The sequence below is a fragment of the Carcharhinus amblyrhynchos genome, chromosome 23 (genome assembly GCF_965287045.1).
Source record: "Carcharhinus amblyrhynchos chromosome 23, sCarAmb.v2.hapA, whole genome shotgun sequence".
Lineage (NCBI taxonomy): Eukaryota > Metazoa > Chordata > Chondrichthyes > Carcharhiniformes > Carcharhinidae > Carcharhinus > Carcharhinus amblyrhynchos.
In genome coordinates, this window is record NC_137346.1 from 2399314 (window position 1) to 2411346 (window position 12033).

At 46.6% G+C, this 12033-nt stretch overlaps 1 protein-coding gene across 2 annotated transcripts in view; it reads right to left on the minus strand.

The window, feature by feature from the left end:
* The window catches only part of LOC145357395 (unconventional myosin-Ic-like), a 145970-nt gene that overhangs the window by 49066 nt on the left and 84871 nt on the right, over positions 1-12033 (minus strand). For both annotated transcript variants that reach the window (XM_080210718.1, XM_080210717.1), the window contains exons 2-7: positions 11601-11756; positions 11210-11325; positions 5428-5626; positions 4351-4431; positions 3894-4073; positions 1383-1481 (exon numbers count right to left, since the gene is read on the minus strand). In XM_080210718.1, the coding sequence (XP_080066844.1) occupies positions 1383-1481; positions 3894-4073; positions 4351-4431; positions 5428-5626; positions 11210-11325; positions 11601-11726 (801 nt within the window). In that variant the 5' untranslated portion in view covers positions 11727-11756. The remainder of the gene's footprint in view (positions 1-1382; positions 1482-3893; positions 4074-4350; positions 4432-5427; positions 5627-11209; positions 11326-11600; positions 11757-12033) is intronic.

The following is a 12033-nucleotide window of genomic DNA, read 5'->3' on the forward strand; positions in this document are numbered from 1 at the left end:
GATCGCAACGCTCCAAATGCTTATACATCCTATCCCTAAGAATTTTTTCCAACAACTTTCCTACCACCGATGTCAAACTCACTGGTCCATAATTACCATGGTTATCCCTACTGCCTTTTTTAAACAGCGGTACCACATTAGCTACCCTCCAGTCCTCTGGGACCTCACCTGTGTCCAAAGAAGAGACAAAGATTTGCGTCAGAGGCCCAGCAATTTCATCTCTCACCTCCCTTAGCAGCCTGGAATAAATACCATCAGGCCCCGGAGCTCTATCAGTTTTTATGCTACCTAAAAACCCTAACACTTCCTCCCTCGTAATGGATATTTCCTTCAATTGGTCTACAGCTCCCTCCAAGACAGTACAAGACACCAAGCCCCTCTCCTTTGTGAATACCGACGCAAAGTATTCATTCAGGATCTCCCCCATTCCCCCAGACTCAATGCCGAGTTCCCCTCCTTTGTCCCTAAGAGGACCTATTTTCCCTCTAACCACCCTCTTGTTCCTAATATAAGACCTGGACAATAAATAAAAATCTGTGGCAGAAAGCCATGGCCTTTGGAATGTGGATGCTGAGATGTTTGTTAAAAATTCCATGTACAGATTATCAGAGGCACAGAGAGGTGTTTGAAATAATGAGAACAAAAAGTCACTGCAAAGTGACATCCAGAAAAGAAAATGTCCGTATTTCACTCACGGTCAGAGCTGAAATTTCACAGATCTCTGCCTCAGGAGAACGTGGAGACAGAGGGGGGGGAGGGTCGGCCGAGGCGGAGAGATGGGGATCGGCCGAGGCAGAGGATAACTGAGGCGTATTAGATGACGGATGTCACAAAGCGGCTGTAGATGAGCTCCAGTGAATTTATGAGGATGGGCGATATACTGGAAGAGCAGATTTTCTGATGTGAATTATAAGCAGCAGCTCCCACTTGTGGGGAGGGAGAAGTGTAACTAAATATAGGACAGAAATCCAACAGGGAATTCAGGAAAAAAAACATCTTTACTCAAAGAGTGGTGAGAATGTGGAACTCGCTACAAAAGCAAATGGTTGAAATGAAGAGCTTGGAATAATTTAAGGAGAAGCTGAATAAACACAAGAGGGAAAAAGGAACAGAGCTATACAATGGTAGATTTAGATGGGAAAAGGTTCACCATTAACTCCAGCATGTGCTGCTTAGACTAAACGTCCTGTGTCTGTGTCACACATCCTGTGTAATTCTCTGGGTTTATGATCCAGGACCAACATCACTTCCCAATTCCAGATTCTGCCTCTCGCCATCCTGGCACATTCCTGCCAGGGTTCAAACCCGGGTCAATCAGATCCCAAACCTAAATGCAGTATCGGAAATCACTGACACACCCCCCTGTGGCAGCCTGAACCTACCTCTATTTCAGCATCACTGAAATCAATAACAGACAGCGCTCTGTGCACAGTTCTCCAATCATTCCTGTCGTTGATGGAGCTCACTTTCGCACAATGACCCTGAAAGACAGAACAAGCATTTTTTCAGTAAAGGGATTATTGTCACAGAGTCCCTTCCACAGACTGACTGAGTGACAGCAGATGCTGGTGGACGCAGAGCTGGAACTGATTTTGGGGAGAATGCCTGCCAGAATTTCAGAGTAAGATTTACTGGTGAAGAAAGGTGGAAGTTCACTTCCAATTTCCACTTATTATTTCCCAATTTTCCAGCTCTCCCTCTCTGCAGGTGCTGTCTTTTCTGAGGTCACACATTCACCGATACACCATCTTCTGTAACACTGACTGAGGGATTAAACCTAGCGAGAGAGCACAGACAGAATACTGCACTGTGTCAGGCACTGTCCTCCCCGACCCATGCATCTTCCAGCAGGCAGGGATCAGGTCCTAGCAGATTCATACAGAATTCCATACAATCCCTACAGTGCAGAAGGAGGCCATTCAGCCCATCAAGACTGCACTGACAACAATCCCACCCATCTCCCATAACCCCACATATTTACCCTGATTATCCCCCTGACACTAAGCGGCAATTTAACATGGCCAATTAACTTAACCTGCACATCTCTGCAATATAGGAGAAAACCACAGCATCCGGAGGAAACCCATGCAGTCACGGGGAGAATGTATAAACTCCGCACAGTGACCCAAGCCAGGAATCGAACCCTGATCCCTGGCACTATGAGGCAGCAGTGCTAACCACTGTGCCACCCCTCACTAGCTCAGCAATAGCTGAGGTTAACACAGCACAAGGACCTGCCTGTACTCTCATCTCAGTCCAAGTGTTCTTTAATTCTTTTACAGGATGGGGGCACCACTGGCTAGTCCAGAATTTATTGCCGGTTCCTAATTGCCTTCAGAAGGTGATGCTGAGCTACCTTCTTGAACCACTGCAGTCTCTGGGGTGTAGGTACACCTACAGTGCTGTTAGGGAGGGAGTGCCTAGGATTTTGGCCCAGCGATAGCGAAGGAACAGTGATATATTTCCAAGTCAGGATAGTGAGTGACTTTGAGGGGAACTCCCAGTTGATGGTGTATCTGCTTTCCTTGCCCTTCTAGATGGTTGCAGTTGTGGGTTTGGAAGGTGCTGCCTAAGAAATCTTGGTGAGTTCATGCAGTGCATCTTTTCGATGGTACACACTGCTGTCACTGTGACTTGGTGAAGTAAAGATTGAATGTTTGTGGATGTATTAGCAAAGAATTGGGCTGCTTTGCTCTAGATGGTGTTGAGCTTCTTGAGTGTTGTTGGAGCTGCACCCACCCAGGCAAGTGGGGAGGACTCCATCACACTCCTGACGTGTGCCTTGTAGATGGTGGACAGACTCAGAGGTCAGGAGCTGAGTTACTCACCATTCAATTCCTAGCCTTTCACCTGCTCTCTCAGCCTCAGTGTTTATAAGGCGAGTCTAGTTCAGTTTCTGGTCAATGGTAAACCCCAGGATGTTGATAGTGGAGGATTCAATGATTGTAATACCACTGAATATCAAGGGGCAATGGTTAGATCCTCTATTGTTGAAGATGGTCATTGCCTGGCAGTTGTGTGGCACAAACATTACTTGCCACTTGTCAGCCCAAGCCTGGATATTATCCAGATCTTGCTGCATTTGAACACAGGCTGCTTCAGTATCTGAGGAGTTGCGAATGGTGAACATTGTGCAATCAGTGAACATCCCCACTTCTGACCTTATGACGGAGGGAAGGTCATTGATGAAGCAGCTGAAGATGGTTGGGCCTCGGACACTAACCCTGAGGGACTCCAGCAGAGATGTCCTGGAGCTGAGATGATTGACCTCCAACCACCATGACTATCTTCCTTTGTACCAGGTATGACTCCAACCAGTGGAGAGTTTCCCCTGATACCCACTGATTCCAGTTTCACTCAGGCTCCTTGATGCCACATTCGGTCGAATGCGGCCTTGATGTTAAGGGCTGTCCCTCTCACCTCACCTCTAGAATTCGGCTCTTTTGTCAATGTGTGAACTAAAGCTGTAATGAGGTCAGGAGCTGAGTGATCCTGACAGAATCCAAACTGAGCGTCACTGAGCAGGTTATTGCCGATTTAGTACTGTTTGATAGCACAGTTGATGATCCTTTCCATTACTTTACTGATGATCAAGAGTAGACTGATTGGGCCAGTAACTGGCCGGTTGGATTTGTCCTGTTTATCGTGTACAGGACATATATCGCTGGGGAGATGCTTCTCAACTTTTTGGCTAACTCAGGTGTCTGTTTCCCCAACCCTATTCACCTGACGAAGAGGCAGTCCCCTCGAAAGCTTGTGAGTATTATCAAATAAATCGGTTGGACTAAAACCTGGTGTTGTCAGACTTTTTACTGTGTTTACGCCAGTCCAACGCCGGCATACCCACATCATGACACCCCAACCCACACCCAGACTCTCCACACTCTCCTTACTTTGATGAGATATTGGTAGCTCTGAGGATTGCGTTCCAGCCCCAGTCTCCTCAGTAGATCCTCTTCACCACCTTCTATCACTTGGTAAAAGATGTGAAAGTTCCTCTCGCCGTGATTCTGATGAACGACCCGAGATTTCTCCAGCAGGTAGTTGAGGATGTGACCTCCCACTGGTGCCCCCTGTGAACACAAAACACAGCCAGTTACCAGCAGTCTAGCAAACCACCGAAACAGAACCTATGGGAGGAAGAGGGAGTGTGTGAGCCCCAGTAAGTCTAACAGGTGAAAACAGCAAAACTGAAGCTGAAATGTCCAATCAAACAGCAAAGGAAAAAGTAATCAGAATATCTAGAAATTCCAAAAGAGCTTCCCCGAGGACTGATAAACTTCACACACACACAGTGCTTACACAACCCAGACTCCAGCAATGTTAGCACTAAATATTTCCTATTCTTACCCTGAAATCAAACTGAATGTCCATGTACTTGCCGAAGCGACTGGAATTATCATTGCGTAGCGTCTTAGCATTTCCAAATGCCTGAAAACACAAAACAAGGATTGTTGGGTCAAGGTTGGTCTCAGGCCTGTGAACAACAGTTCCTCACTCTGGATCAAGTACAAAAACTCCCAAACACGTGTGTGTGTGTGTGTGTGTGTGTGTGTGTGTGTGTGTGTGTGTGTATCTGTGTGTGTGTGTGTGTGTGTATCTGTGTGTGTGTGTGTGTGTGTGTATCTGTGTGTGTGTGTGTGTCTGTGTGTGTGTGTGTGTGTGTCTGTGTGTGTCTGTGTCTGTGTGTGTCTGTGTCTGTGTCTGTGTGTGTGTGTGTGTGTGTGTGTGTGTGTGTCTGTCTGTGTGTGTCTGTGTAAACCAGCACTAACAGTGCAGCTGAGCAGACAGGGTCAGAGAATTCTCATCACTCCAATCTCTGCATTCAGAACTACTTCCAAACATTAAAAAGAGTAAAATAAAAACAGAAAATGCTGGAAACACTGAGCAGGTCTGCATCACTATGGAGAGGAAAGCAGAATTAACATTCCAGCTGGATATTTCTCCTCCTGTTCCGATGAAAGGCGAGTGCATCCCATTCCCCGTATCGGATCTCTTCACTGGGCACCAGGCTGATCTGGACCATTGTTTCTTGGTGCTATATATTTAAGTAGTTGCATGATTGCTTTAAGACCAGGTCACATGATTTGATGGTGAGGTCATTCGAGTGTTTCAGAGGCCTCTGCTTTTAGTTTCAGTTTGTACTCCACAGGAAAAAGCTTCTAGAATAAATCTGTTGTTGTTAGTCTGAATCTACCCGGACAAACTGTATACTTGCTTTTTGTTTAAAACACACAACTCCTAACATTGTTGTGGCATTAGATTCTGTTAGGAACCGTCCATGACAGACTCAGTAATGAAAGCTCCCTTTTGTGCCAAGTGAATAAAGCTACAGAATTTCCCCACAGAAATCAGGTGCTCCAGGTGGAGGTTAGTCCATCACATGAAGTGTCCGCTGGTTAACAATATCCAGAGGAAACTGCTTACCTCCAGCACTGGGTTAGACTGGAGCAGCCGGTCTCGCACTGTCTCCACTCTCACACTGGTCGGACAGGTCACTGCGTAATACTGAAGGATCTTCTTGGAAGCTTCTGTTTTCCCAGCACCACTCTCACCGGAGATCAGGATGCACTGGTCTTTTCGCTCTGACCTCATTGAACGGTACGAGTTGTCTGAAATGGCATAACTACAAAACACAAGACATCTGCTTAGGAGCTGGTATTTGGAAATACAAAACTACTTTATCAAACCGTCCTCAAAACGTAACCCTTCCAGCCCAGGGAATCATTCTCGTAAATCGGTGCTGTGTCCCCTTCCATGGTCAAAATATCCTTCCTGAACCGTGGGGCCCAGAACTGAACACATTTACTCCAGATGGGGTCAAAGCAGAGGCTGATGTAGTTTAGTTTTTTGTGTGGCCCCTGGCCAGGTGTGAGCCCAGACAGTTGATACTTGGCAATAGGGGTGTCACTCTGGAGCCCAACCTCCGAAGCTGAGAAAGCAACAGGTTTGACTCAGGGCTGATTCCTCCCTTCTTCCTTCCCCAGGAGACAAGTGTCGACTGCAACGTTGCACAGGGGATGTGTTTAGCGCAGATACTGCTGCTGCCTCAGCCCAATACAACACAGGCCAGCAATGACAGATCCCAGGACGGTACTGCCTTCAGTCAGATCGCTGGACAAAGGCAACAACTAACTTTCAGCTTGAAATTGCCTGCCCACCACAGTTTAGGTCAGAGTGAGGGCTCAATGTCAACAAAATGTGCAAGATTGACTTCAGGAAGTGTAAAGGAGAACATCTGTCTACATCAATGGGGAGGAAGTAGAAAGGGGCAAGAACTTAAAGTTTTTAGGTGTCCAGATCACCAACAACCTGTCCTGGTCCCCCCCACGCCGACACTATAGTTAAGAAAACCCACCAATGCCTCTACTTTCTCAGAAGACTAAGGAAATTTGACATGTCCGCTACGACTCTCACCAACTTTTACAGGTGCCCCATAGAAATCATTCTTTCTGGTTGTATCACAGCTTGGTATGGGCTCCTGCTCTGCCCAAGACTGCAAGGAACTACAAAAGATTGTGAATGTAGCCCAATCCATCACGCAAACCAGCCTCCCATCCATTGACTCTGTCTACACTTCCCACTGCCTCGGGGAAAAGCAGCCAGCATAATTAAGGACCCCACACATCCCAGACACTCTCTCTTCCACCTTCTTCCTTTGGGAAAAGGATACAAAAATCTGAGTTCACGTACCAACCAACTCAAGAACAGCTTCTTCCCTGCTGCTGTCAGACTTTTAAATGGACCTACCTTGCATTAAGTTGATCTTTCTCTACACCCTAGCTATGGCTGTAACACTACATTCTGCACTCTCTCGTTTCCTTCTCTATGAACGGTACGCTTTGTCTGTCTAGCACGCAAGAAACAATAATTTTCACTATTTGTTAATACATGTGACAATAATAAATCAAATCAAATCAAAATGAGCTTGTGAAATCCGATGGCCATAGAGAAGAGCAGATGCGAGCGCGCTCAACAAGGTCAATATTAAAACCATCCATAACATGGAAAAACATTCAAAAGGAGCTTCACAGGAGCATGGTCAGGCGTAAACGAACACCAAGCCACGTAAAGAAGATACTGAGGGGGAGCTTAGAGGAGGAGAGAGAGGTGAAGAGTTTTCAGAAGGAATTCCAGAGCTTGGGATCTCAGTAGCTGAAGCCACATCCATCAATAGTGAAGCAATTAAGATCAGGGATACCCAACAAACCAGGATTGGAGGAGGGTGGACATTGCAACGTTGCAGGTGATAGAGTTCGGGAGAGGGATGGTCACAGACTGATTTGAAAACAAGGAAAAAGGTTGCCAAACCAGGAGCCAATGTAGATCAGTGAGCTCAGGGGGTGGTGGGTGACTGGTACTTGATGTGAATTAAGAGCAGGCAGGAATATAAAATGAGCTGAGGTTCCTGGGTACACAGTGGGAGCTTGGCCAGGAGGGTACTGGTTAATCAAATCTACATGGGACAAAGATATAGAGGAGGGTTTCAGCAACAGATGAACTGAGATAAGCAATGCTACACAGTCAATACTATCCAGGAAAAACAATCCACTGGCTGGCACCCCATCCAACACCCTCAACATTCACTCTCTCCACTACTCATACACAGTGGCAGCTGTGTGTGTGCCATCTACAGGATACAGTGCAGCAAGACTCATTCTAAACCCAGGACAAGGGCAGTCGGCACATGGGAATACCACACCTACATGTTCCCTTCCAAGCTATTCATCATTCCAACTTGGAAATACATCACCATTCCTTCACCGCTGCTAAATCAAAATCTTGGAATCCCCTCTCTAACAGCACTGTGGTGTACCTACACCTCCCTCCCTAACAGCACTGTGGTGTACCTACACCTCCAGGGCTGGAGCAGCAAGAAAGAGCTCAACATTCCTTTGTCTCCTTTGCAAAGGCAATTAAGGATGGGCAATAAATGCTGGCCTAATCAGTGATGCCCACACCCCATGAATGAATAAAAGGGGAAAGAGGACCTACACGGTCCTACTCAGGATCTGAAGATGTTCCCCCATATCATGATTCAGTTCAAATCAAATCCTGCATGACTGAAAAGACATATTTTTGGTTGAAGTTTTATGTTAGTGTGGCACGTAGGTACTGGAAGCTTCACATATTAATACACAGGACCTTGTTCTTTGTGATAGAAAGAACATGTACACACCTTGCTCCTATTCAACTAAACAACATGTGACAACCATTCGGTGGTTTATTCTGTAGAACACTGCCTCGATCAGAGTCAAACTGGTTTAAATTCCAAACAATGCTTGGTATCTCTTTTATATACCAAACAAATAAACTCAAATTAGCTTAGGGGTTAACTGTCAGTCTCCATTAACTGATGCATTCTCCATGGCAATGTCATCAGGGGTGGTATAGTGATACCGTCACTGGACTAGCGATCCAGGGCAATACCCAGCTTCAAATTTCACCATGACAGATGATGAAATTTTAATTCAATAGAAACAAAACTGAAATTAAAAGTTTAATTACCATGAAACCACAGTTGTAAAAACCCCTCTGGTTCATTAATGTCCCTTTAGGGAAGGAAATCTGCCGTCGTTACTCTGTCTGGCCTACATGTGACTCCAAGCCCCAGTCATGTGGTTGACTCTTAAATGACCTCTGAAATGGCCTAACAAGGGCAATTAGAGATGGGTGATGCCCACATCCTATAACTAACAAACAAGTCCACTTCCCAACTCTTCCCATACAATATCAATTTATCAATTTTCCTTCCAAGCATACCTAATAAGCACTATTTTTTTTGGCAATATTACAAGTTCTGTATTACCAAATTGCAATTTGTAATCAAATTGTAACCAGGAATGACACAAAAGGCAAGTTTTCTTGACCAGTGTTTAACATTCTACCAATCTCCCACACTATTAGCTCGTGAGATACCATCAGCTTACACCAAAGTTTTCAGCTGCTGTTGGAATTTTCCCTAACAATTCTGTAAGTGTGCCAAATCCTTCTTCCCATTCAGGAACAATTGTCTTACAGGAAAGTTCCGGAACCTGTGAAACACATCACACCCACATAACCAGCCTCCACCTCCAAGCAACCTTCCAAAACTGCTGTAAATAATCAACAGGTCAGAGCCCTGGAGAATCAGGAGGCACCGGAACATTCTCACACCAGCGAGCACAGCACAAAGACTGAGCTCCATTTCGTTACTCCCACTGAGTTAGACATAGAATCACAGAAAATTACAGCTCAGGAATAGGCCTTTTGGCCCTTATTGTCTGTGCCAAACCATTTTTTGCCTAGTCCCACTGACCTGCACTTGGACCATATCCCTCCACACCCCCTCTCATCCATGAACCCATCCAAGTTTTTCTTAAATGTTAAAAGTGATCCCACATTTACCACTTTATCCGGCAGCTCATTCCACACTCCCACCACTCTCTGTGTGAAGAATCCCTTTAAACTTTTCTCCTTTCACCCTTAACCCATTCCCTCTGGTTTTTTTTCTCTCCTAGCCTCAGTGGAAAAAGCCTGCTTGCATTCACTCTACCTATACCCATCAAAATCTTATACACCTCTATCAAATCTCCCCTCATTCTTCTACACTCCAGGGAATAAAGTCCTAACCTATTCAATCTCTCTCCGTAACTCAGCTTCTCAAGTCCTGGCAACATTCTTGTGAATCTTCTCTGCACTCTTTCAACCTTATTTACATCCTTCCTGTAACTAGGTGACCAAAACCATACACTATACTCTAAATTCGGCCTCACCAATGCCTTACACAACCTTACCATAACACTCCAACTTTTATACTCGATACTCTGATTTATAAAGGCCAATGTACCAAAAGCACTCTTTACGACCCTATCCACCTGCGACATCACTTTTAGGGAATTCTGTACCTGTATTCCCAGATCCCTGTGTTCAACTGCACTCTTCAGACTCCTACCATTCACCCTGTATGTTCTACTTTGGTTTGTCCTTCCAAAGTGCAACATCTCACACTTGTCTGCGTTAAATTCCATTCGCCATTTTTCAGCCCATTTTTCTATTTGGTCCAAATCTCTCTGGAGAGTGGTGGAGGGTGCAGGGCCACCAGGGCGCCATGCTAATTAAATCAAATTTACAAACTGGAAATGAAAAGCTGGTCTCACTAAAGGTAACCATAAAATGATCAGATTGTCACAAAACAACCCAGTGGGATGGAATCTTGCTGTGCTCACACAGTCTTGGCCATAAATGTGACTGTTGTGATTGGTTCTTAATTGCCCTTTGAATCAGCCCCATAAAACTACAGCCAGCGATGGCCCCATCCAGAGCCCATTTTAAAGAGATTAAACACTGACCGGTCGAGTTAATCACTGGCTGCATTCTCCCCTCATTCAGGATCAGGCAGGGCAGCCACGGCTCAGTCAGCAGCTGTGGGTTCAAACCCCACCACAGGACTGTGCACTCGGCACACACGCACCTTCACAATACCGAGGGAGTGCTGCACAGTCACAGGATCCTGGCTGTCCTCTCAGGAGGATGTAAAAGCTCCATGGCACTATTTCAGAAAGGAGCTGAGACGTTATCTCTGTGGCTCTGACCGGGTTTATCACCCATTTCAGATCATTAACAATAACCTACACGTTTCCACATGGTGCACAGTCCAAGGTGCCACACAGACATTCCATCTGGGAAATAAACTCCCATCGGCCCCCAGCCTGATCACAGAATCAGCAAAACCCACTGTACACAAGGAGGCCATTCAGCCCGTCACCAGACACTGATCCTAATCCCACCTTCCGGTATGTAGTCCCTAGCCTGATGTACTTGTTGGAAGAGCAGCCATACCTCACCCCGCATCACTACTACCTTTCGGTAAACCCGTAAGCTCTCCAGCTCCTGGCCCACTCTCTCCCCACCCCCCCAACCAGTTCCTGGCCCACTCTCTCCCCACCCCCCCACAGCTCACTCTCCCCTTGCTCCTGGCTCACTACCCCCCGCCCCGCACCCCGACCTCTTGGCTCATTCACCCTGCTTCCCCTAAAACCCCCTCTCCCCCACCATCCCAAACACCAACCCACCCAGTTCCCCCACCCCCATCACCCCCACGTGCCCCATCCAGCTCTGTGTCGTGTCAGGATCATGAGCACCGAGAAGTGGATCAGCTGTAAATATTTCAGCGGCTCTACAGCTGCCAGCTCACTTGTCAAATACTGTTCCAGTCGGCCGCACTTACATGTGAGGTGAGACTTCGTAGAAATTGACTCCTCTGTATCTCTCCATGTGTTGTTTGGTGTAGATCTCCAGCTCCTTATAGGGATTGACCGAGACCAGGACAGAACTGATGTACGTCTGTGGAGAGACCAGCAGAGGGCAGCGTCAACCCACCAGCCCCAAAATAACAACTATTTGCATTCATGTAGCAGCCTCTGAATGCAGCAACACCCCCAGAGGCACTGCCCCCAGAGGGACGACGGAAAGGGGATGTGTGGGGGAGAGGGGACAAGAGTTGGGGATAAGGGGGGTGGGGGGGGAGATGGGGCTCGAGAATGTGGGGAGGATGGGTAGGTGTGTCGAGGGGGTGGGGGGTATTTGGGGAAATCAGGTTGAACGGAAGATGCTCTCACGTAGATGAGGTTCTCCTTGAAGCGTTTGCGCAGGTTTTCAATGAAAGCAGCTTCGCTGGTGAAATTCTCCAGCAGGACAAAGTCCTGAACTCCAACCCGATCCCGAGCCGTCAGCGCGCTCTCCATGGCCAATCGGATCCCTTCACTTCCTTGGGCCTAGACAAAGAAATTCAATCATTAAAAATCCATGGCCATTCCCTTAGCTTTAAACCCTCCAACAACGTGATAGGCTACACTCTCCTTTCCTGCTCTATGAACGGTATGTTTTGTCTCTATAAAGCGCGAGAAACAATACTTTTCACTGTATACTGATACATGTGACAACAATAAATCAGATCAGCTCCATCAGCACACACACCGCGGCCCCGATTCTCCCACCGCCGCCCTCATTTTTATCCCATGCGGCCAATTCAGGAGGTTCACACCCCATTAG